The 26610-nt window shown below is 38.4% G+C and overlaps 3 protein-coding genes across 6 annotated transcripts in view; 2 read left to right on the top strand and 1 right to left on the bottom strand.

Annotated features, from left to right (window-relative positions):
- Window positions 1-157: 157 nt before the first annotated feature.
- LOC147169183 (cytochrome P450 3A40-like) lies at window positions 158-9692 on the top strand. The gene is given in 14 exon segments (XM_086083274.1): window positions 158-270; window positions 992-1085; window positions 1950-2002; window positions 2097-2196; window positions 3059-3172; window positions 3727-3815; window positions 3884-4032; window positions 4954-5081; window positions 5144-5219; window positions 5516-5676; window positions 6890-6932; window positions 6935-7106; window positions 7939-8101; window positions 9483-9692. Coding segments are annotated over 14 exon segments (1485 nt in total). The 5' UTR covers window positions 158-205; the 3' UTR covers window positions 9561-9692.
- Window positions 9693-11048: 1356 nt separating this feature from the next.
- On the top strand, window positions 11049-25124 carry foxk1 (forkhead box K1). The gene is made up of 9 exons (XM_086083273.1): window positions 11049-11627; window positions 13480-13695; window positions 17982-18177; window positions 18870-19016; window positions 20272-20465; window positions 21870-22042; window positions 23038-23265; window positions 23699-23878; window positions 24313-25124. The coding sequence occupies exons 1-9, from the start codon at window positions 11053-11055 to the stop codon at window positions 24522-24524; spliced, it is 2121 nt and encodes a 706-aa protein (XP_085939399.1). The 5' UTR covers window positions 11049-11052; the 3' UTR covers window positions 24525-25124.
- Window positions 25125-25594: 470 nt separating this feature from the next.
- radil (Ras association and DIL domains) overlaps window positions 25595-26610 on the bottom strand; it is a 30718-nt gene continuing 29702 nt past the window's right edge. For all 4 annotated transcript variants that reach the window (XM_086083269.1, XM_086083268.1, XM_086083271.1 and 1 more), the window contains one exon: window positions 25595-26534. In XM_086083269.1, the coding sequence (XP_085939395.1) occupies window positions 26435-26534 (100 nt within the window). In that variant the 3' untranslated portion in view covers window positions 25595-26434. The remainder of the gene's footprint in view (window positions 26535-26610) is intronic.

The raw sequence follows: 26610 nt of genomic DNA, 5'->3' as shown, positions 1-26610 counted from the left end.
ATTCCACCCCACCGGGCCCATCAATTGTTGTTGTGTGCTTAATCATTGACCAAGGTGCCACCTGATTGGTTCAACTCTCACACACTTGACACACACAAACATATGCACACGCACACGCACGCGCACGCGCACGCAGAGTGTTGAGATAAAAGGTCGCCCGTGCTGGAGCTGCCCGCACAGCCGCCGCCAGACCACAACGAGCGAGATGGACTTGCTGCTTTCGGCCCCGACGTGGACTTTGCTGGCACTCCTCGTCACGCTCTTCGTCATGTGAGCGACACGCACGCGCACACACACACGCACACACACACACACACACACACACATGCAAACACAATTTTTTTTTGTATTCAAGGGCCATATTTGATTTGGAAAACAGACAGAGAGACCAGCTCAATAATTTTGTTATCATTAAGTAGGCAATCATTGAATAAAAAAAAATATATGTAATAATATGTCAAATATTTTTCATCGTATCACTTTCAGTCAAGACAATTGGATGCTTTTCTTCTTTAATGATCAAAATAATTCACACTCGTTTTTATTCACATTATTCATAATTGATTTAAGATCATTAACCGACCCGTTTAATCCAATAAAACTTGTTAAAAGCACCTGTAAAATTGCTTCATTATATTTTGATTATATTATTATATATATATATATATATTATATATATATTTGATTATTGCCCTGCGATTGGCTGGCAACCAGTTCAGGGTGTAACCCGCCTACTGCCCGAAGCCAGCTGGGATAGGCTCCAGCAACCCCCGCGACCCTTGTGAGGACAAGCGGTACAGAAAATGGATGGATGGATGGATATTTGATTATTTACAAAGAATTTATTAACATGATATATTTCGGGGGGGAAGGTCCGAATAAAGCGACATGCAGTACTTTTGTTGTTTTTGATGTCGTCCTCGCTGTTGCTGTCGTGTTTTGTTTTTTGCCGTTAGCGGTCATTGTTGCTGCTGTTGTTGTCGTCTTGCAGCTTTGGCTACTGGCCCTACAACACCTTCAAAAAACTGGGCATCCCGGGTCCCAGGCCGGTGCTGTTCTTCGGAAACTTGCTGGCCTACAGGAAGGTAGGAAAAATCTGTTCCGCCGCCGTTGATGCAAATAAAACCAAAAGGAAATGTTGTGATATTTCTCGCCTTCAAGTCGAGAAGAACGTCAATCTCATCATACGATGCCGTTTTTCATCTTTCCGACTATTCTTGAAACTTTAATATCAAGCAACTCAGACATTTTGGGCCTTTAAATATACAACTCACATCTCACATTTTCTCAAAATTTTCCCTGTGGATAAATGTTTCTCTCTCATACGATTATGTAAGTTTTATCTTGGGGGAAAAAACAACTGCATACTTCGGAGATTACATTTTTTTTACATTGGAAAAAAACAAGACTTTTTTTCTTTTTTTCCCCCCAAAATAAAATACGAATGCTAATTTGAAATATTCTGACTTTTTTTTTTATCTTGAACAGAATTGACCTGAGTCTTGTAAAATGACAGCTTTTGTTTGTTTGTATTTAGAAATATACCAATTTATTCTTATAACGTCAATCTAGAAAAATCTGACTTTTTTTTCTTATAAAGTTAATTTATATCCTGAGAAAAAAAATGCAACTTTAACTTTGAATACAATTTTATTTTCCTCAATAAAAAAAAACTCAACAATTTAAACCTCGCATTGCGAAACCCAGAAAACAGGTAAGCCGTGACATTCGCAATGCGAGCCCGAAGGCGCTCCGACATTCGTTTCTGTTGACATCCTGAGGCCAAAATTTTAGCCCTCTGAGACGGGTGGGAAAAAAAAAAAACAAGTAGCGTGGTCAGCCCAATATTGATCAAATATCCTGTTTGGACTCATGAGGGCACATATGAAAGATTTGGAAAGGAAAATGTTTGCCTTGAGTTTCCCCTCCATGTGTTTGTCTGCTTCCAGGGTTTCATTCACTTTGACACGGAGTGCTACAAGAAATATGGCAAAATATGGGGGTTCGTTCACACGCGTCACAACATGCATGATGACGATTACAATTCCGATTAAAAAAGAAATCAATAAATAGTGTCGCCCTTTTTTGTTGTTTAGCATCTTTGAAGGCCGTCTGCCTGTTTTGTGCATCTTGGACCCTGTCATCATCAAGACGGTGCTCATCAAGGAGTGCTACTCGCTCTTCACCAACCGCAGAGTAAGCACGATTTCCGTCGGGAAATCTTTTCCCAAAAGCTTCTTTTCGCATCCTTGTTGGCTTTTATCGTCACGTTGACCCTCATTCGTGATGTGACCTCCTCAGATTTTGTGATTTACTCGCTCACCCGCAAGTGTTTGTTTGTTCCCTCAATATGGCCGCTGCGTGGCGTCACGTGAAGCTTGTTTGTGGGTCTCAAAAGATTTTTAAAAAAATGACCCAAATGAGAACATGTCACAGGCACGTTTCATGCTCGGCATGCCCACTGTTAGAGTAGATAATATTAAGTATTGTACTCTTTGCGTGTTCAATTAACTGAATGGTGAGATCCTGGTGAAGAAGTCCCTTTGCAAAGGTAAATAATTAACAGAAGCTTCTGAGGACAAAAAGCTGATGACACTGAAGCCGTGTTCTATCAGGTTGTCTGTCTCGTCCCTCGTGGGGCATCAATACTTATTCAAAAAAGTGGGAGACTAGAAGTCTCCTCCCATCAGCCCACAATGCACTTGGTTACAACTCAGTGAATACAAGAGAATCTGTTCCCATGGGTATAAATCAGATTAGAAAAAATACAATAATAATAAGCCTGACTCCCTTCCGACCAGCAGAGTCCGGCCCTCCCATTTAGAGATAGCGAATGAATGTATGAACCCGTTGCCCTTCCTCATGAAAGTAACACAGATAAGAATACAATTCTATTCATTGAGCCATACTGAGTTAACATAATTATACCTACATCTACACAGCTATAACTAAATACAAAATGGTTAAAATATAAAGTAAAACAGTAAAAATGTTAACAAAGTTAACACTACCAAAATATGACGTTTTTTTTGTTTGGTCTTGTTTTTGTGTTTTGTAGAACTTGCGTCTGAACGGCCCCCTGTACGACGCCGTCAGCATCGCCGAGGACGAAAACTGGAGGAGGATCCGAAGCATCCTTTCTCCCTCCTTCACCTCCGGACGACTCAAAGAGGCAACGCCCCAAAATACTTACCTGTGTGTTTTTTTTTTTTTTGTTGTTTTTTGGCCTTTCGTGTTTGTTTGTGTTTTTGCTTTGTTGGTTTCATGTGTGTGTGTGTGATTGTTGTGTTTTTATGTATTTACATGTATTTTTTTTGTTTGTTTTTAGTTTTTGCGTGCGTGTTTTGGAGAGTCGGGTGCGTCAGTAAATTTTGCTGGCCTGTCATTCACCAGCGGCCAAATTATAGTTAACTGTCAGTTAAAAACAGTGTTTAGTTACTTTAAAGGGATGCTTGACTCTTTGAGCCATTTCCAGTACGTGCAATTAATACCTTTCAAAAACACATTTTTGCCACTTGCTGTCGACTGAAGATGACATCACGAGCCCTCAGATAACGACCAATCATGGCTCAGTTTGCGAACGTCGCATGACTGAATGGCAAAATGTGTTTTTAAAGTCATGAAGTTATCACATTAATTCTAGACAAAATATGAACTTTTTGCTGCTAAAAAAATGGCAAAATGAGCCAAAGTGTTCCTTTTTTTAACCTGTGCATGCGTGCGCAGATGTTTGTCATCATGAAGCGTCACTCAGCCAACCTGGTGAGCAGCATGAAGAAGAAGGCAGACCTCAATCAAGTGCTGGAAATCAAGGAGTGAGTTTGCATCACGGCCGTCCGTCCGTCCGTCCGTCCGTCCATCACGATGGCGTTGCGCTCGGCAGGTTCTTCGGACCGTACAGCATGGACGTGGTGACCAGCACCGCCTTCAGCGTGGACCTGGACTCCATCAACAACCCCACCGATCCGTTTGTCACCAACATCAAGAAGCTGCTCAAGTTCGACTTATTTAACCTGATCTTCCTCCTCATAGGTGACCAAAAAAAAAAAAAAAAAAAAAAAGACAAGAAAAAGTCATTATATTGTGAACTGAACATAAATTTAGCTGTTTTACTTTGAAAATTTTGTGACGTTTGTAATTTGTTGAAACTCTTAAAAGTTTAACATTGAGATTACAAATACTAACCCCCCCAAAAAAAATTATGTAAACATTACAAGAAAGGCATAAGTTTAAAAATATGCAATATTAAGAATGTCACATTTTTAATTTGGTGAGACCTATTTTTTTTTTAGGCTGATTAAAGTTTCAAAAGTCAAATTTTTTTTTGTAGAATTTCAAGGGGAAAAATATAAATAAATGTAATTAATTTTGAAAAACACAAGAAAATCTTGAAAAAGTGAGTTGTGTGAATATGTTGGCACGGGTTTTTAGTTTTTATAAATTTTGGGGAAACTTTTCATTTAATTTTTATGGAAAAATGAACTGACTTTGTTTTGGATTATATGCAACGATCTTGTCACATTTTTTTTTTAATTTTTTTAGATTTTAAGTTTTTAATTAAAAAAAAATCCTACATAATAAAAAATGAAGAGAATACATTTTAGAATGAAACAAAAATTTCAAAGGGTGAAAGTGTCGAATACTTGTGTATGTGTTTTCATTTAACTTCTGATTCTATTAAATTTACCCAAACCTTAAAAAAAAAAAAACAGCACAGATTTCCAGTGGAAATTAACTGAATCCATTTTGGAACCCCCAAAAAATATCAAACAAAAGTAAAAAAGTAGTAAGTGTTTTTTGTTAAGTAGATTTTTAGTTTCTATCATTTCAAAAGTCTGAACATTTTTGTAGCAATGTAGAAAATGGCTGAAAATAATTTTCGACAGTAAGAAACAATTTAAAAAAAGAGTCAAATATAACATTATGATTTATTTATCTTTGGTGCATCGGCAGCCTTCTTCCCCTCCTTGGGCCCCATCTTCGAGAAGATGGAGTTCTCCATCTTCCCGACCTCAGTCTTCGACTTCTTCTACGCCGCTCTGCAGAAGATCAAATCCAGCCATGAGACCAGCGGCCGAGGGGTACGCTCGCCAATGCGGCGGTACGATGCCGAGCCAATGATCTGCGTCTGATTTGTCCTCAGGGTCGCGTGGATTTCCTGCAGCTAATGATTGACTCGCAGAAGAATGGCAACTCCACCGAAGACGACAAGAAAAAAGGTACCTGTAGATTGTTTCTATGATTCTGTTGATTTCAATTTTTTGCAAGGTAGGAATTTGTAATATCATATATTGTAAAGATTGAATAACAGTGGGCTAAGAATTGACCCCTGTGGGACCCCACATGTGATATCCTTCATGTGGGATGCAAAATCACAAAGGAATACAAAATGGCGCGTTAATAACTGTCAACGAGAGAAATCCTATAGCATTTTATTATTATTATTATTATTATTATTATTGCCGTGGAATTGCATTTTGACCGCGCCCGTTATTTCCGGCCGTCATTTTGGCAGGTCTGAGTGACCACGAGATCCTCTCCCAAGCCATGATTTTCATCTTTGCCGGCTACGAAACCAGCAGCAGCTCGCTCAGCTTCTTGGCGCACAGCTTAGCCACCAACCCTCACGTCATGAAGAAGCTGCAGGACGAGGTGGACGCCACCTTCCCCAACGAGGTAGCGCCGGTAATAGTAGTAGTAGTAGCGGTAGAACGTAAAAAATGCACACTTTTTCTGTCTTTGTCTATTAATAATTACCACGAGCTAAAAACTCTTTTTTTCGTTGTCATTGCGCATGTCACAAGTACACAGCAATGATATTTAGCTAACAATTACAACCGGAAAAAGAAAACAAAACAATGACCAACTGAGGGAGACAGAACAGGAAGCCTGATAGGTCGCCATATAGCGCCCTTATTTTTTTTAGACAAATAAGAAAAACATAAAGAAGGGGAGTTTTTTAAAATAATTTTTTAATTGTCTTATTTTCTCATGTGTTAAAAACTTCAAATCAATATTGGCGGAATGCCCACCTCTGTATTGTATATTGTATCAGTATCTTTTAATTATATAATGTTCTTGGCAAAAAAATCAAATAACAGGACCATAAAATGATGTCCGGTATGATAGCGATGACAGCAGGAGAGATTTTTATGCTTCACTTGTTTTCACTTGTCTACTTTATGAGGTGATAAATGTTATTAATATGCCAAGCGCTCGTTCGACCTCAAGTGACCGACACCATGAATGCACCTTTAGTAACTTCCTCTTAAGTGGTCATAATTATACAAGAATAAGCTCTTAGTTATGGCGGTAAATTGTAATTTTGCAAAAATAATTATTTGGGAGACAAAGTTGTAATCTTATTAGAATGAAATACTTTTTTTTTTTAATCATAGATAGTTGTACACTTTCCACTTTGTTTTTGTTTTAAGCTCTTAGGAGAAATATGCTTTTTTGGTAATAATTGTAATATGTAATTTAAATTTATAAACTTAAAATGAAGTTGTATAGTTTAATGAAATTTTTTTACATTTATGAGAAAAAAATTTTTTCAGCGAAAAGGTTATAATCTCACGAGAATTTTAGAAAATAGATGTTTCTTTCTTTTTCTTTTCTTTTTTTGTGAAAATAAAATGTTTTCGGGGGGGGGGGTCATAATTGGACTAAAGTCGATTTTTCTTTCCTGAACATCATGTGACCCCAAAAAAAAAACTGATTAGCAGACGACTCGCTTACGTGAGCAAAACTACGATGGTTCCAACCACATTGAGTTCAAAAACCTTTTTTTTTTTTTTAAGTTCATCATGGTACAGAAATAAAGGGATTTTTTTGGGGGGGCGTAAACAGTCTGAAAAATTGCAACAACGTGTCAAATGTTTTTTGTCAGGCTGCCGTGCGGTACCAGGAGCTGATGGAGATGGAGTACTTGGACACGAGTCGCTTCGCTTGTACCCCATCGTCCAGCGTTTGGAGCGCGTGGCCAAGGCCAGCATCGAGGTCAACGGCGTGATCATCCCCAAGGACATGCCCGTCGTGGTGCCCACCTGGCCCCTGCACCGTGACCCCGACCTTTGGCCTGAACCCGAAAAGTTCAAACCGGAGAGGTACAATGTTGTTATTCCGACGTTTTGTGTGAATGCTGAAAGCATTTACATGTTATTTTTGTTTTTTCTCCCGCCCATTATTTTGACATGCATCTACTTCCACATAATTCATCCGAGTCACATCATTCCAATTTCAACATATTCCAGAAATTCACGACTTGGCAGGCTAGTATTTTTCTCCTTGTAAAAACTCACAGTTTTCACAAAACTCAACATTTTTAAACAAAAATGCACCATACATTCTTAATGCGACATTCAACATAACAGTTTCACGTTGTTCCAATTTGATATTCAAAACATTCGGCTCATTCAATTCATCTGGCCAAAAGATTCAACATTTTCACCACTAAAATTGACAAAAAATCCACTCTCTTCATTTCCATTCTATATCATTCTGCTATTTCGTATCAAAATCATTCCACATGGATCCATTTTTTTTCCCCCATTCAGCATTCAACATTCACATGCAATTTCTCCACAAATTACCGGGATAAATTACTAACAGTGTTCCCTCGCTATAACGCGGTTGACTTTTCGCGGCCTCACTGTATCACGGATTTTTTTAGTGCAATCTTGCATGATTTTTTTTTTACAGTAATGTACCTATTTTATCACATTTATGAAGGTTTGAGCATTGAGAATGTTTAAATAAGAGAGAAATGTGAGAAAATGTAAATGCCTCGATGAGAAAAGTGTATAAACTGAGTGGAGCCTTCAAATATTTATAATGAATGTAAAACATAAAGCTAACTACTTTGTGGACTTCCGCAGTGGAAAACGAGGGAACGCTGTAAAACGAGAATGGTCTTGTCACTGTTTGTTTTGTTTGCAGGTTCAGTAAAGAAAACAAAGACTCCATTGACCCGTACGCGTACTTGCCATTTGGCGCGGGTCCTCGTAACTGCATCGGGATGCGCTTTGCGATGGTCAGCATGAAGCTGGCCATAGTGGAGATCTTGCAGCGCTACAACTTTTGCGTGTGCGACGAGACTGAGGTGAGAATGCGCGACTTTGTCTCCGCTTCATCGTGTTTTGCTGTGGATGCGTTCAATGGGGCACATAGCTTGACAATTACTGAGACAATGGAGTACAGTTTAATGTACATACTGTACAAGGGCATACACAAACTTTGTTCCTGTAACACTGCAAAAGGTCTGGCAAAATATGAGAATAAAAATAAAAATAAATACAAATCATACACACATGAGAATAAAGCAGGGTTTTCTTTTGAGGAAAAAAAAAGTTGTAATGGACTCTATGCCACCGAGGAGGCGGGACTTCCAACTTCCGGGTTTTCACGCATCAGCGTTGTTTTCCCTTTCCTGTTTGCGACGTGTGGGCCGCGTCCCAGTATTTGCGCTTCCGCCTTTGTGCCCCTCGGTGGCGCGTTCCCGTCTGCGGGTGCGAGGCTGCGAGTGTGTAGTGTCTGTCCTCAGTGTCCGAAGCATTTCAGATAGCCGCGTCGCCCTCCCGACGATGAGCGGGAGCGCGCGGTTCGGGGGCGCAGGGGTGGGGGTGAGAGTGTTGGAACGCGGCCAGCAGTGGCCTGAAACGGCGCTGATGAGTAAAACCCGGAAGTCGGAAGTCCGTGGCATCTAAACCATTCCACAAGAATAAAGTTGTTTGTTTCCCACCCCCCAAAAAAGAGAATCTCAAGAAAATGGTCGGGTTTCTTTCTTTGTTTTTTTTTTTTTACCGTAGATTTTTTTCTTCTATTTAAGTTTTCTTTTTACAATGGCAATGTTGTGGGAATAAAATCAGAATTTTGAAATACATGGAATCTTACTAGAAAAAAGTCGGGGGATGTTATAATTGTACAACAATAGTCATTTTATTCATTTGGTTTTTTTAAACTTTTTTTTTTTAAATGCTGTAATCATACAAGAATGCAGTTATATAAAAGTCATACTAAAGAAAGAAGTTGTCATATTCACACACACAAGAATAAAATAACCATTTTGGAAAAAACACAATCTTAAGCGAATAAAATGTTTTGTCTGAAATTTATCGGAATAAAGTCAGATTTTCATGATGAATGTATTTATATTTCGTCATAAAAAATCTGTTGTATTTTGAGGTGACTTTTCACTGATTGTTTTTCTTTTCAGCGTATACATTCTTTTTTTTCTTTTTTTTTTAATGAGCATGCATAAACCACAGCGCCATCTGTTGTCTCAGATGGAGCACTGCCCCTCATATGGAAAATGACCACAACTATACGATCGAGCACAACAATCCGTTTCAAATGTTCTCCACTGTAACATTTGCAATGTCACAGAGATTTATCCTATGCATTTTATACGTTTGCCTGTTGAAAGCTCAGCTGACAGCATCCGCTGACACGCGCTTTGCTGACGCCTTTCCTTTTTCCACCAGGTGCCCATCGAAATGGATGCGCAGGGCCTGCTGATGCCCAAGCGACCAATCAAACTGAAGCTGGAGCTGCGATCGTGAAAGTTCATGAAGCAAGGAATGAAAAATGCTTGCTGCAAAATAAAGAATATGCTCAAAAACATACAAAGGAAATTCCTAAATGTGGAAAAATATTAACTGACAATAGTAATACAGAGTAATCAGTTTACACTTGTACTTTTCCTGTGTTTTTTCGGGTTCTGGCTTGAGACTTGTGGGTCTACAGATGATAGGACATGTTTTGGGGATTTTATACGTTATAATTGGGGAGGAGGAATCCAATGCCAAAATACATTAAAACTAAAAAGGGCCCGGGCCCCATTGGAAAGAATGTTGTAACTTGTACCTAATGAGGTGTCCATCTCAACAGCACCCTCGCGTGGCCGTTCCGCGTTATCGCTCCAGATCCTGATCGTGTCTTCGGTATGTGCGTGCTCCATTTCTCCGTGTTTTGTAGCCATCTTGTTCTTTCCATGTTTATAAACAGACGAGCGATAACAAAAAGACAGAGGAAAAGGCGAGATGGGGGTGGGGCCAAGCATCTTCTTTTGCACACGCCACATGTTCTGAGCGCTGTGATTGGACGAAGGCCAACATGTACACTTTTCTCTTCTTCCAAGCTTGTACAGTTGAACACATACTGTACATGTACGTGACAGGAGTACAAAATGGTGACTTCTGTGTTACTATTATACAGCACTGATTGCTGCCATGTTGTATAGTAAGTAAAAGTTTTATACTGTGCGGTACTTTTGTTTTCTTTTGACATGATTTACTTGTCGCACGTCTGCAAACAAGCATTGGCGCCTAATGCACGCACTTCCGTCTGCTTTTCAGATGCAGCCATTACGTTTGGCGCTCACATCATTTCACTCCCCATAAGAATAACATACTGCTGATGTTACTTACTTACTGTGCTGTGTTTACTAGGAGCACCTGAACGCAACATAAACATAACTATACGCATTAAAGTATTTAAGAAATGTTTGTGTATGACATTCAGAATATTTGTTCATGTCAAAATATTGGGGTCATTTTGTTCCCGTTTTAAATTATGCAAGTAATTAACTGATAAGAAAAAGAGGAGGATGAGCATGTACAGTGGATACAAAGTTTTGAAGACGTCCTCATAACATTAAATGTCGAAAGAATTAACACATAACAGGTGCTCTTTAAATTTTGCAAGCAATAAAAAGCCTTTTTAATTAAGCGTTTAATCGTGATTAATCAAAATTCTAAGATGTGATTAATCTGACTAAAAATGTAATCGTTTGACAGCTCTATATATAATATAATATAATATAATATAATATAATATAATATAATATAATATAATATAATATAATATAATATGATATAATAATTCCAGTTGCAATTCATGTGACAGTAGTGTTGCTACTGTTGATTATTTCACTTCCCATAACGTACAACTGTTCGGACAGTAAGAGAGTAGTTTACGAGGAGTTCGTGAACGCAGCATCAGTCCGGTTCCTCCCACGGTTCCATCCCACAACTTCCCCCCTTCCCGGACTCCATGTTGTTCTGTCAGCCCCAGCGAACAAGTGCCCCGGCCCCAAACTCTCACGTTGCAACTCTGTGTGCGAGCGGAACTGTCTGTGGAAGTGTGTTTGACCCCCCACGAAACTACATGGCAGACTACCGGGACGACTCCGGAGCTCGGGCCCTGCTCGCCTTGCAGTCGGCGCCGTGCAGCCCCGTGCGAGTGGCGGTCACCTCGCACCCCTTCCTTCACCAGCCGTCGCTCTCCTTCCTCAGTCCGCCGCTGACGGAAGCCGCCGCCGCCGCCGCGGCCGCCGCCGGGATGCGCCCCATTCGCCTGGCGTCTCCTCTCCCGCAGGCCCTGGCCAGACTCGAGGGCCGGGACTTTGAGTTTGTCATGCGCCAAAGGACGGTCACCATCGGCCGGAACTCGTCCCACGGCTCCGTGGACATCAACATGGGGCACTCGAGCTTTATCTCGCGCCGGCACCTGCAGCTGTGCTACGACGAGGAGAGCGGCTTCTCGTTGCGGTGCCTGGGCAAGAACGGCGTGTTCGTGGACGGGGTGTTCCAGCGGAGAGGGGCGCCGCCGCTTCTGCTTCCCCGACTGTGAGCTCCGCCTGTAGCCTGCTAGCGTGTTAGCTTAGCATCCGAGGCTAAATAAACGTGATTCTTATCCTTTGTAATTGACACGCCCCGTACATATGCATTTATATGTACATCAAAGTTGTTGACTTTGAGTAACTTTCAGTCTTTTTTTCGGGAGCTTTGACAGCTTATCCAATGCTAAACAAACGACCGACGATACAAAGTTTAGCACACAATTAGACTTTAGACTTACATTTGTGTATTTTTTTTTAGAATTGAAATATTTAAAATGCTCTTTTAAAGTAATGTATTTATGATTAGTTCTAAAACAAGTGATCCAAACTGTTTTGCCCACTTCGCAAGTGAATGAACTTTGGCTATGGCTAGCTAGTTAGCCTAGATCACTAGTAACTATGTCTTTATTTAGTTACGTTGTTTTCAAAAGTGATTATTATTAACCGTAGCCGCACTGTGTTTACGTCATCGGGCGTTTAAAGTGCAAAGTGGGACGCTTGTTGCTGGAAAAGAACCAATAACATTCGTCAATAGCTTTCGAAGGGGCTGCTAGCCGACGTGTGGCTGTCAATGTAAACAAACGCACCCCTGTGAAGTCTACACGGGGCTCCCTTGCGGGGAGGTGCGTTTGTTTTGTAGATGAAAGCCTTGTTCAGCGTAAACTTTGTCGCTAAACGTTGAGCACGTGTTTGTTTTGTTTTGTTTTACTCCAGTGATGGTGGTTACTTTGGTTGAATACAGTCGCGACTATAAACAAACACGTTGAGGGCGTTTGCTGTGTTGTGGTTGTCAATCAGCCCGCGGAAGCGCAAGAGAGAGGGGGGGGGGCATCGAAGGGGGGTGGGGCGGGGCGTTGCTCGCCTCTGATTGGCCGTTTGCAAGTGTTTAGGCAGCAGGTCCCGGAAGTCGAGTGCAGAATGACTTGAAGCACATGGAATAAACACAAGACCAGCACATCCACGCTGTGGGACTAGCTAGTTCGAACATTCTTCTCATATTTTTGTGTTCATTATTTACACTAAATACATACATTGTTTTACTACTTTAATGAGAAATGAATACAAATGTTCAGGTTTATGGAAAGACAGGATAACATAAGGCAACAAATAATTAGTATTAATATTACTGGTCCTACTAAATGAATTTTGTGGTTTGTATCAAAGTTTTTGCTTTTCGCTGCACTTCTTGAATCCAGTAAGAAACAATTTGGAATAGCGTCCTGTTAAAATAAACTTGACACAAAAAAAAAATATTGAAGCGTTTGGCTCATTGAAGCCGTACGGAACAGTCTTCTATTTATTGTATCAGCTGAGATGTCATGAGTTGTGCAGTTCTTAACACTGGGATTCTGTTTGTAACTAGTGCGGTTAGCTCAATGTTTTTGGACTACTGTAGTAGTGCATACTTATCTCATTTGTTGAAACATGGTTCAGTCGTTGGGGTTTTGTTTTTGTTTTTGTTTCTTGAGTTTGCAGGATTGGAAGAAACCATTGCGTTTTAGGGCAAATGTTCACAAGATACAACCTTTATTTCTCACTGTAAAGTAGATTGTTTGCCTTTGGGAGAGCTCTGTGTATGTGTTTATAAATAACAAATAAATATAAATCAAAAAACAAAAATAACCTAAATAGTATGCAAATTTTTTTAAAGTACTTAAGTAGTACAATATGGGATTGCGGAGGACAAATGACAAGCGCTGTGATGTAATTGTGAGTGAGCTATCTTATTGTTACAATTTATTTACAAAATGTTTTTTTTTTTTTTTTTTTTTGCTAGAACCGATTAATAGCATTTTCATTCATTTCTATAGGCAAAGATGATTTGAGATGACTAGCGCTCTCATCTTTCCCTCCCTCAGGTGCATGTTCCGCTTTCCCAGCACGGTCATCAAGATCCAGTTCGCGTCACTCATCCCCTCCGAAGAGCGTCGGGAGAAGGAGGCGCCCTCGCCGCCCATGCGCCCGCTTTTGCCTCACATCTCCCCACTCAAGATCAGCATTCCCACCGCGCAGCAGCATGAAGAGCACATCAGGGCGTTCGGCTCGCCGCTGCCGTCGCCCACGGGCACCCTCAGGTACGCGCGCACACGCACGCACGCACGCACGCACACATGCGCGTATATTTAAGGAAAAATAAACACCAAGGTGTGTGTTGGTGTATTTACACATGCACGGAATCCTGGTCAGCCCGTAGTTGTCTGTTAAACCGCAGCATGTCATCATATCAACATTATTGCATGTATGGATTGTAAAATAAATAAATAAAGAAAGAAACAGGCTTGTTTTGTACAAAACGTTAAAAGAAGTCTTCATCAAAGAAATACATTAAAAAGTTAACAAAGTATAAGTTTTGAAAAAAACATTTGAAAAAATAAGTTACTAAGCAAAGAAATACGTGTGCTGAAAAAAACCCAGTTAATTATGTAAAAAGGTTGTATTTTAGAAAAAAAGGTTTAAAGAAGTATTGTAATAAAATGTATTGATGTTTTGACAAAGATACTATAATAAAAAAAAAAGTATTGTATTTTGAACAAAGTTGCTAAAGGAGGGCAATATTTCGTCAAAAAAAAATACAATACATAAACATTACAAATTTAGAAATGTGCATAGTAAGATGTTACGAAAAAAAAATTTTTTTTGAATTGTTAAAATCAAAGCTATTGCTTTGCAAGTATATAAACAAAAAATATGTAAGTTAAAAAAAATTGTATTTCTAAAAAATAAAATAAAAATGCTCGCCAGCTAATCATATATGACTGAAATGAAAATAAATTACAATAAAATAACAACAACAAAAACATTTTCAGTAGCCTATAAAATAACTATAGTTATACTGGGTGATAGACAATATAAATCTAATATACAAAAAAAAAAAAATTATATATATATACATGGCAAAATAACACCAAAATATTAGAAAAATTCAAAATTTGATTCTGAAGATAATAAAAAATATTTGCATTCATTGATTAAGAGGCGCATGATGAACAATAGTTTTTGTATAATAATGAATATCGCCAATGCAAAAAAAGAGAGCAAATTGTTGAATGTAATAAAATGTATAAAAAAAATCCAAACTATGTGAAATGTTGGGACTGCATGCTATGATGTAAGTGATGCAGTTTCTTTAGTTGCGTGTCTGTCCATAGGTGACTGCGTACGAACGTACACTTTGTGTACATGGAGGTTATTCAAAGTGCAGCCTGACATGTGACCGCTCACAGGACTTTGCTGTCTTGCGTCATGTGACTGTGTGCATGCATGTGTGTGTGTGTGTGTGTGTGTGTATCTATACAAGTGTGTGTAATGTTGACATGAGCTCATTCATATCTCACACATAGTTTTCCCTTCTCGGTTGAACATTAACTCTTTATGGTCAGCGTTGTGTGCGTTGGTGAGAGCACCCTCTTGTGACGCATTAGTGTCACTGCAGTGCGTGCGCATGCCTTATATGGCAGGGCTGCAGCTACACGTTGTCTGATTGGTGGAGTCGACGACTGTTGTGCTTTGGAGGCCTTTTTTTTTTTTTTTTTTTTTTTTTTAATAACGTGAGTGTGTGTGTGTGTCAGAGGATTAGACTTTTAAGGGGTACCCAGCCCCCAATCATGATGTCAAGCAAATTATACATTATTTTGTAATTAACACGTTTTATTCTCATACACTTTTTTTTTTCTCTCCAATAATATGACTTTATTCTTATTATTATGTTATTTTTTGCTCAAGTGAATGCAACCATATTTGTGTAACTTTTTGTCTATGTAAAATAATATCAAATACAACTTAATTTGTGAGATATTACAACTTTTTACGCAGGAAAAAAAAAGTTTAATTGTCTAAATTTATGATTTAATGTTAAAGAAACACAACTTTGTTTTGTAATACTTCTTTTATTTTGGGGACGATGGTACTTAATTGTGGTTTGATTATGACTTTTAACCCCCCCGAAATAAGTCTTGTAATATTCCGACTTTTATCTTTCTTTCTTTCTTATCGTTTAGTTACGGCCTTTTATCTAAAAAATAAATCTGACTTTATTCTCGTAAAAAAAAAAATATCGCTAAAAAAAAAATGTACATCTTGTAAAATAACCTGACTTTTTCTATGAATGAATTTTGTATCTGGAAAAAGTACGATTCTTCTCAACAGATTACCACTTTAGCACAAATACGTAGAATTAATCTTGTAAGATTATAACTTTTTATCCTGGAACTAAAACTTGCTTTATTCTCATAATACAACTTTTAAATTGGACTTTATTCTTGCAACTTTCTCCAAAAAATATCACTTCATTCACACAATGTTATAACTAGAGATGCAACAATTAATCGGTTATCAAAATAATCAACAACTATTTTGATCATGGATGAAGCATTTAGAGCTCAAGAGTTAATATTCTCTCATTTCTGTCGGCCTTCATGAACGCAGTTTGTGTTCAATCCAAAAAAGACATTTTCAAAGTCAAAAACAATGCTCAACATTTTTTGCCTATTTCGTGACGCATGTTATGGACAAAAGGAAAAAGATAATGTTTTGAATTTTATGTTGCATAAATATGACTCCTCGTAAATATTATGACTTGCGTTTCAGAGCCTGTGGTTTGCTAACGAACATTCAAATGAAAACACTGGAGCTGCAAAAGCTAACATCCGCCTCCAGCATGTTAGCTTGTTTTGAGAGAAAGCGTGTGTGCGTGCGCGCGCGCGAGTTTGTCGCTAATGCCAAAATCAGAACCGCATTGTTGACTTTGCAAACAGCGGCAGCTGTTGTTGCCTGTCCAACGTGGACGCTGGCCAATAATTAACATACGCGGCTGATTGAGAGCGTGCGTGCGTGCGTGCGTGCTTTTTGTTGAGTCTTGACGATGACGACTTATCATCGCCACTCTTAACATTTGGACTTTTTGACTCAAGCATTTTAAAAGGCAATTTACTGTCATTTTATTCTCTAAAGATAGATTTTTTTTCCCCCTTCTGTTTGACTTTTTTTTAAATCGATAAAATAATTTTTTTCCCCTTCCAAATAAGACGACAGTATTGTGATAATGATAATAATAATAATAAAAAAATAATAAAAATATTAATATGTAGGGGATATTTGGTACCATTTCTTTTAGGCCAACATCAATACAAGTTCTCATGTTTTGAGTAGAACTGTTGATACATATAATTTCTCCCCCCCAAAATAATGACAATTATAAAGTACGGCCTATATTTCACAATATGGCATTTTCCTTAATGAAATGAATGGCAATTTTCTCTTCTTGGGGTATCGTGCCGGCCTGATACGATACCAGGTAGCAGAACTCGACCAACCCTGTTAAAAAATATCAGACTTTATTCTCATATTCTGTTAGTTATGTAGAAAACAAACCTTTTTGGAAAAAAAAATAGTCTGCCTTTTTTCTATTATTTTTTCTTTTACTTTTTTTTTTTCTTAAGAGCTCAGTATTGTTCATTCGGTAATTTTACCGATTTGACATGTCATCATCATTGCTCTCTTTTTTTTTATTATTATTATTTTGCATGTGTATGTGCGTGCGTGCGTGTGTGTGTGTGTGTATACGCCTTTTTTCTTGATAAATACAAAGCATTCTTATATTAGAATAGTGCTATTATATTTTTCTTGCAATGTTTCGGAAAAAATAAAAACATTGTCGTAATGTTGTGTGACTTTTGTCATAATTTTTTTTTTATCAGATTGTATTCAAAATTGTGACTTTTTATTCCAAATTAGCCTCTTTTCTTTTTTTTTAACTTTCTTTTTGTAACTATTTCAAGTATAACAAAACAACAAACATACATTTGGTTGTCAATTTCACATTGCAGAAAAATAAAATACATTCATTGCAGGTATTTTTATACAGCAATGGTTCAAGAGTCACTTTTTTTTTTTTTATAAACACCAAAATCCATTTTTCCCAAAACAGAAGAAATGTTTCCATTTTTGGGCTTAAAGAGAAGGTAATTTGCGTTTGTGTTCATAATAATCATCCAATCGGTCTGTGTTGGAGGAGCACATTTCTTGCCTCTGTATTCTTATTTACAACTTTTCATAATAGAGAAATGCATTTTTTGAGGGTAAGTTTCCCCAAAAATTTCTCCAAAAATAATTTTTTTTATCAAACTTTTTTTCTTCTAAAAAAAAAAATGCTGCTATGTTTTGTAAGCTGTTGACTTTTTTTTTCTTGGAAAAAAAGCTTTTATTCTCACAATTGTGAGAGTTTTCATAATTATTGTTTTATTCTCACCAGATCACTAAAATCTGAAATGACCACTTTTGTCTGCATTCTTGTCATACGACAACTTTCTTGCCTCCTCCAAAATCTGTCTTTATTTCCCTTTTATTTTTCCTTTCCTCCCAGCGTTCCCAACTCGTGCCCGGCGAGCCCTCGCGGCGCCGGGTCGTCGGGTTACCGCTACGGCCGCAACGTGACCAGCGACCTGCAGCTGGCGGCCGAGTACGCCGCCAAAGCCGTGTCGGAGCAGAGGCGGAACGTCGCCGAGCAGCGGGGCGAGTCCCGAGGGGAGGCGGCCGGCGGCGGCGGCGACAGCCCCAAGGTGACTTACTACTTCTTTTTTGTTACAAAACAAAACAAAACGCAGCAATCAACTCATTCACTTGCAACCATTTTCACTGAAGCAACCCCCTTCGCTCCCGGTTGTTTTACAGGATTTTGACTGATTTTGCAAGGCCCATAGAATATTGTGTTCTATTGCTATAAAAACATGTGACCTAACAAAATAAATATTAGAGTCTCTCATTTTAACAGGAAATAAAAGTATATTTATATCTGTTTCGGCTTTGCAGTAATTAGCATTAGAATATAGCTAAATGTAATAAATTTTCCTGTGGAAAACACTGCTAAAAAGAGCTTGTTGCAACATGGTTGGCCCTGGTTGATCTCTTATACTCTGCTGCCACCTGCTGGCCGTTTTTTATTAATAATTACAATTGCTTTAAGCCACCTCTTCATGTCAGAAGCTGCACCAAAGCCTCCTGTATGCGCTTACATTAAAAAACATATAAATACGTTTTTGGGAGTGAAGGACAAAGTATTAAAAAATGTGTTTACACGTTTTTGGGTTTGAATGAGTTAAGATACTGTGATGCCCTCACGGGTGGGCAAGGAGAGCTGTAGTTAATGATAAACTTTCCAACATTTGTTGAAACTCAGAAGTGAGAATCTGTTTGTAAACGGCCGATTGGCATGTTTGTGTGTTTTTTTCTTCTTCTTCTTCTTCTTCTTCAGGATGAGTCCAAACCGCCGTATTCGTACGCTCAGCTGATCGTCCAGGCCATCTCCTCGGCGCCCGACAAGCAGCTGACGCTCAGCGGCATCTACGCTCACATCACCAAACACTACCCGTACTACCGCACCGCCGACAAGGGCTGGCAGGTGCGTGTCGCCGCCGTCGTCGCTGCTCGTTAAAGCCGTTAAAGTGTTTGAATGGAGAGCATACGTTTTTGTCAAACAAAAATACGACTTTCATTGTGCAGTAGGGCTTTATTCTTGCTCAATTTCCAAAACCGTTTTCCAAAATTACAATTAGTTTTCAACTTTTAATTGCCCAAAAATATGACTTCATTAAAAAAAAAAGAAGACATAAATTTAAAATTTTTTTTTTTTTTTTTAAATAAAACATTAATATAAATGTATTCTCATAAGATCAAGATTTTCTCCCCAAAATATGACTTAAATTTCATAATAGATTTTTTTTAGAGACAAAAATTCAACATTCTTCTTTAAAAATTGTTCTCTAAAATATTAAGTTTTCATTTCAGAATATTACAATTTTCTCCCAAAATGCCACTTTATTCGTATAATGTTAAGACATCTAATTACCCAAAATTCTAGCTGTACTGTATTTATATAAGCATATGACTTTTCATTTGTAAACATTTTGACCAAATTTTTGTACTATTACAACTTTTTCCTCCCAAAATGTTTTCTTCTTTATTGTATAAAATGTTAAAATTCTATAATTTTACTTTAATCTTGAAAAAATAAGATTTTGTTCTCATTAGATTTAAATAAAAATTATATATATATATATATATATATATATATATCTGACTTAATTCTCACAATACTTTTTCCTCTACTAAATAAAATGTATCCTGAAAAATACTTTTTGTTCTGTACTATTTTTTTTCTCCCAAATGTACTTTTTCGTAGCTTTTTTTAAAAAAAAAAAAAGAAAAGAAGATGTATCCATATAAAACTACAACTTTGAATTGGACAAACTTGACTTTATCATCCTAAGATTTTTTTTATTTTATTTTTTTATTCTATATTCTTGAAGAATTTTCTAACTTGAATAAAACTTTACTTAATTGGATTATATAAATTACTACTTTTTATTTCCAAAAATGTGACTTTTTTCTTATTAGATTCCGATTCGTTTTTTGTAAACTTGTGACGTTTGACTTAACAAATGATGTAATAAACTGCCTTTTTTTTTCTTAAAAAAAAATTTAAGTGGTGGCTTTATTGTCAAAATCATTACTTCATTCTTCTACTATTCAGTTTAAAAAAAAAATTAAAATAAAAAAATAAAACCTCAAAATAGAACCAAATTCCTGTAAGATTGACTCCGCCTTTGAATTTGAGCTGCGACCTGGCGAGACAACGCGCGTCTTGTCCTCCCCAGAACTCCATCCGACACAACCTGTCGCTGAACCGCTACTTCCTAAAAGTGGCGCGCTCGCAGGACGAGCCGGGCAAGGGCAGCTTCTGGCGCGTGGACTCGGCCTCGGAGGGCAAGCTGGTGGAGCAGGCCTTCCGCAAGCGCCGGCAGAGGGGCGTGGCCTGCTTCCGGACCCCCTTCGGACCCCTCTCGTCCCGGTAAGCGCCTCCGGACCTCATCTGGCGAAATATGATCGGCTGGATTACATGATATTTTGCGTTTTTATGCCAAAATCGGTGTTCGGCTCTCATGTTTTAATTTGCCCAATTTATTGACAGAAGATTTGGATTGATTTTGTCTTTAAACTCATTCACTGGCAGCCATTTTCACTGAAGCAACCCCCTTCGCTCCCGGCTGTTTTACTGGATTTTGGCTGATTTTGCAAGGCCCACAGAATATTGTGTTCTATTGCTATCAAAACATGAAACCTACCAAAAGAAAGATTGGAGTCTTTTCTTTCATCGGGGAAAAAAAAGTGTATTTCTATCTGTTTTCGTTTTGCAGCACTTAGCGTTAGAATATAGTTAAGTTTAATCATGATTCACAAATCTGTTTAAAACGAGGGGGAAAGAGCTTTTTGCAACATGGCCCTGGTTGAGCTCTCTCTTTTTTTTTTCTCACCCTACCCCACCCCCCAAAGTGTGTTATGTGCCCTATATGTCTATAAAAGTGTATTGTGCAAACCTAGTGTAGTGAGTTAAGAGGAGCGACCAGCGGGGCCCTCCCCAACCGGGCGGGGGCAGGAGGCGCACCCGCCCACCAAGCCCTGGTTGAGCTCTTATACTCTGGTGTCACTTGCTGGCCGTTTATTGTAATAACTATCTGCCGTTCTCTGCAGTTCAGCTTTCTGGATGCTCGAGCATAAAAAAAAACATTCAAACGTATAAATATGTCTTTGGGACACTGGTAATATCTAAAATAGAACATATTTATACGTTTTTGGGAGCAAATGAGTTAATCACCAAATTACAGAGCCCCTAAAGTCATGTGGGGGGGGGGGTGAAATATGTTCCTCTTCTTGTTAGAACGATACATTTTTCACATCCTACTGAGAAACATTTTATTTTTTTCCTGCCATGTCACTTTTTGGGGCTCCTTACCAAATTATTTATATATATATATATACACTGTATATATCTTTTTTTAAATTTATTATCATTTAAAGTTTGCCCAAAAAATGCCTGACTTTATTTTCTTTGGAAGAGGATTAGGGCCAGTGAAGAGAGAAAAAAAAAGTTTGGCAGGATTCGCACTTTATTCTCAGAATTATTTGTATTTTATTTTATTTATTTATTTATTTATTTATTTATTTTTTTCCCCCTCAGAATTCTGACAATAAAGTGAGAATCCTGCCAAACTTTTTTTTTTCTTTAATCCTTTAATTTGAAAATGTGGGCTGGATTGAAGCAATCATCACAATTCCACACAGATTTTTGGGGTAACCATTTTGTTTTGTCCTTTCTGCTCCTTCGCTGTCGCGCGATTGGACAGAACGAAGTAAGTGGCGTTTCTTGCCAGGCGTCCGCTGCGGCCGCCGTCTTGATGTTTGTCGTGTTTTGCAGGAGCGCCCCCGCGTCGCCCACACACCAGGGCCTGCTTTCGCCGCCGTCCAGCGGGCTTCAGACCCCCGAATGTCTGAGCAGGGACGGGTCGCCCCTCCCCCCGGACCACCACGAGCAGCTGGCGCACAAGCTGGCCGCCGTGCCCGAATATCGATACTCGCAGAGCGCGCCGGGTCAGTCTTCGAAAGACAACATTTTATATGCAACATTAAAGAAAGAATTTATGAAGGAAAACTTCGTTCCTACAATTGACAGTTTTTACCCCCAAAAATGAATAAATTCTTCCCATTGCATAATTTTTTGTAAATATTCCCCCCCCCAAAAAAAATACAATTTATTAATTTTATATTACTTTTTAAAATCTAATTTCTCTAAGTAAATTGGAATTTATTCTTATGTGACTGCAATTGTTCATGCCAAGATATTGTGACTTTTTAAAATAAAGTGTTATAATCTCCCAACAATTAATTTAAAAAAATTATAACATAAATAAAAACAAATTAAATATTGTTTTTCCTAAAATAATTCTGCCTTTATTGTTGTACAATACCAATTTTGTGTTTAAAAAAAAATTGTTACTGCAGAAAATATTTTTTTCTCTGTTAATAACGTAACAAATATTACTTTGATCTCAAAATACTCAAAACTTTATATTCATAAAAGTATGATTTTCTTTTCTCTGAAAGATCTGACTTTTCTTAAGATTACGATATTTCTCCAAAATATTATTAATGTTCTCTTGTTTTTCCTTAAGATTATTAATTCTACCTAAAAAAAAAAAACCTAAACTTTATTCTAGTAATATTGTGGCTTTTTCCTAATATTAGAATATTTCTACAGTATCTCCAAAATATTACCACGGTGTTTTTGTTTTATCTGGGAAAAAGCTATGAATGAATTCTCGTCAAATCTATTTTGAAAAATATTATGACTTCTATATACAATAATAATAATTTATTAATAATAAAAGAATGACTTTGTCTTTCCGATTACAATTGTTTTTTGTTTTTTTTACATCTCAAAATACCGCTGGGGAAAAAAAGACTTAATTATTGTAAGATTAAAAATTTCTAGCAAAAAAAAAAAAAAGAAGACTTCTCATTGATCATAATAGTTTTTACACAAGATTGTCCTTTTCAGCTTGCGACTTTGTTTCATGTGCGTGCAGGGTCTCCGGTCAGCGCCCAGCCGGTGATCATGGCGGCGCCCCCGTACCCGAGCGCCGCCCTCAGCAAGGCGCTAACCCTCATCCCGGGGGGCGGCGGCCAAGTGCACCTTCTCCAGAACCCGCCGCCGTCCTCCATCACCATGCTGCGCGTGGTCACCGCCGCCCCACCCAACGGCTACTGCGCCCCCTCGCCGGTCAACGCCGGGCTGTGCGGCGGCGACCTCAGAGGTGGGTCACCGAAAATGGCGGCCATTGTGATGGACAGCTGCAAACGGACAAAGTCAACTTTTCCTCAAAATATGTTTTCATCGCAAAATAATCCAAATTGAATTATCGGAATATTTTGTATTTTTATGCTATATTTGAACTTTATCTCTAAAAAAAAAAAAAAAAAAAATCTCTAAAAATTCCAACTTTATTCTACGTTTACAAAACGAAATACCACGGGAAATTTTTCTTAATTTTTAGTTTTTGTCATTTTGACTACTTTATTCTTGTTATAATTCTGACCTATAAAGAAAAAGAAAATACTGCGTTATTCAAACTTTTTAGTCCCATTTTTTTTTTTGGATCTAAAAAAAAAAACGGGTTAACTCATGCACAAACCATTTCCAGTCTGGAATGTGCGGTTTCTCACGTGAGCCGTTTTTGCGGTCCTCAGAGGCGCAGTTGAAGCGAGATCTGGTGATCCAGACGCTGGACAGCGCCGGGCATCACAACGTGGACCCCCGCAACGTGGCGCTGGGGCTGCATCAACTTCCCGTGCACCCCGTCGTGCAGAACGGGAAGCACGGCAGCGTCGCCGTCGCCGCGGCAACCAGCCTGGCCGCGTACACTTCAGGTGGGTTGTGCAGAAAGTTGTGCTTTTTTTGTTGTTGTTTTTAGGTGGGCTTTTTCTACAAGGTAACATACAAAAAAGTAAAAGGTTTTATCCTCATAAGATAATAATTTTAGTTTTAAAGTTTTTCTTGCAACATTGTTTTTTTATCTTGAAAAATTTGTTGTTTTAAAAAAAAATTGTGACTCTTTAATATTACATATTTTTTCTGGGGGAAAATGTCATAATTCTGTTTATTAGGTACGGGTAAATTTTGACAAAAGTACTTATTTACAATAATTGTCATTTTTCCTTTTAAGATTGTGACTTCTTCCTTTAAAAAGGTCTCCTTTTATTATTGTAAGATGTTTTTTTCTTCTCAGAAAAATGTGACTTTTTCTTTTTTCTTTTTTTTTTTTTCTTTCTCTCTCCTCATCTTTCTTCTTCCCGGCGTGCAGGTCTAAGCAGCCCTCTCCAAATTCTGGCGGCTCAGGCCTCCAGCTCCCCTCCGGTTTTGGTGAATCGTCCGCTCTCCGCCGAGCATCCGGGCACCGGCGACGAACCTCTTGCCAAGCGGTCCAAGATGGACGACGGCGAGGGATCCGCGCCCGTCGCCCAGCAACCCGTTATCGTCGCCATGATGTCACAAAGCCACGAGCCCAGGAAGTGAACCGGGCCCCCGGGTACAAAAAAAAAAAAAAAAAAAAAAAAACACCTGAAGGGAAATTTGTCGTAAAAAGATTTGACCAATTTTTACAAATTGAAGCAAACACTACTTTTGTGGACTTTTTTGACGGACGAAGAAACGAGATTATCGAGTCTTGCGACTTGGTTGGCTAAATTACGGCAATCGTTTCTAATCGGCGAAATGAAAACAAATGTGTGTCTGTTGCAGGTTGGCGGCGGTCAGTTTCTAACTTGAAACAAAACCATTTTTTTTAATTTAGCGGTTAAAAATGAGAAGAAAAGACATGCTTATAACCCTTTAAAAAAACAAAACAAAAAAAACGCCTTAAAAAGATTTCTACACGTTGTCATTTTTATTGTAACCTTTATCGCTTTTTAGAATGTAACTTTAGCCGTGTTCGCCGGGCTAACGTCGCTACTAGAAGTTATTTTTTTCCTAAAACATTTTGTGTAAAAAAAATAAATTAAAAAATAAACATGCATTAATACATTCTAGAGAGATTATGTATTTTTTGTAAACGTCCCACAGTTGTGATTTAAGAAGAATGTTGTAGCACAAAATTAAAGCCACGTTGACTTCAAACTTGTCTTGTCTATTTTTTCCACACTTCATCCAACAGGAAGTCGCGACTCGCAGAAGAACCATTTGAAACCATTTAGATTTTTTTTTCTTATCTGTAAAAACAAAAACAAAAAAAAATTGAAGTCTGCCTTTTGATCTTGAATTTTTTTTTTTTTTTACAATTACAACTATTTTGCGGGGGGAAAAACTAACAATTGTAATTGTTGTTGGATTAGTGCTTTTTTTTAGAGAACACTGTTAGATGTTAAATGTGATTTTTTTGGTTTAAAATGTTTTGCATGTTAAGATTATGACCTACGTTTGAATAAACTTTTTCCTGTAAATTTCTGAGTCTATCTTAAAAAAAAAAAGTAAAATAACTTTTTAACAAAAAATTATTCTTGTAAGATTACAACTTTCTCTGTTAAAATTTTTTATTTTTTTTTTATTTTTTTTTAATATCAAAATAATGCCACTCCAACAAATCCATGTTAACTTAAAACACTTTTATTTGCGTCTTCCCCGGGCGGGATTTTCCACCCTGACTTTCCAGGAAGCAGTGTATGTCCATTGTCCAAATATGGTCAAGAGTGAAAAATGATGCAGAAAAGTGAAGAAACAACATTCTGAACAGTTTGAAATGTTTTATCATGTAAAAAAAAAGAAAAAAAAGTTGTCTTTTTTTTTTTTTACTACAATCATAAGAACAGCTGGTTCTGGGTGAATCCTCCAAATGACCCCAAAAATGTTTGATGCCATGGTGGAACCCACATTATGCACCTCCCCCACCCTCTGTTGAGGATATCGCGTTTTAGTTGCGGCTCATTTGGGAAAAATTCCCTTGGAGAAATTGTCAAAGAAGAATTCACCCAAACCAAAATGGCCGACGTTTTGCGGGTCCTTGAGACTTTTTCGTGCTGCTATTTTTTCTTCTAACTTTCCAATGGTCATTAATTGAATTCACTCAAACTTTGACGACTTCCTGTTCAATTTTGGACACGGCTCCTCGAGACGTTTGTTTGTCCTGTCTCGACTCCCGATGGACATCGTCCGCCCAATTTTGAGTCCATTAGTGAAAGTCGCGTCAGGTGCTGATTTTTTTTGTGATTGCAACTTTTTTGCAAATTTTCATCAGGAATTCACGAGTTTCAAAGTGTTGACGTCATCGGCCGTCAAACCATGTCACGAACAAAGGGGGCGGAGCTTGGGTCAATCGTCCAAACAGCAAGCGACGAATGCCGAATGTTTGCAGACATTATTTCCCGACTGGAGCCCCCCGCGTGCTCATCTGCAGTTTGATTGACAGCCAGCCCGGTCGGTCCATCTGTCCGTCAACAGGACGAGGCGCTGATCTTCTCCGACACTTCCGGGTCCGACTTGGCCACCAGGAAGCGGAGGCGACCCCCTCCCAGGCGGATCAGATCCACCGCACTGCGTGGAAAAAGGGCAAAAAGGGTCCATTTATGATAAGCAACTAACGTCTCGGCACTCTGGGCGCGCGCGTGCA

Source organism: Leptonotus elevatus, chromosome 8 (assembly GCF_054856555.1).
Source record: "Leptonotus elevatus isolate MCC_2025b chromosome 8, RoL_Lele_1.0, whole genome shotgun sequence".
NCBI lineage: Eukaryota > Metazoa > Chordata > Actinopteri > Syngnathiformes > Syngnathidae > Leptonotus > Leptonotus elevatus.
Note: the sequence above shows the minus strand (reverse complement) of the source record. Positions and strands in the feature narration are given on the sequence as shown.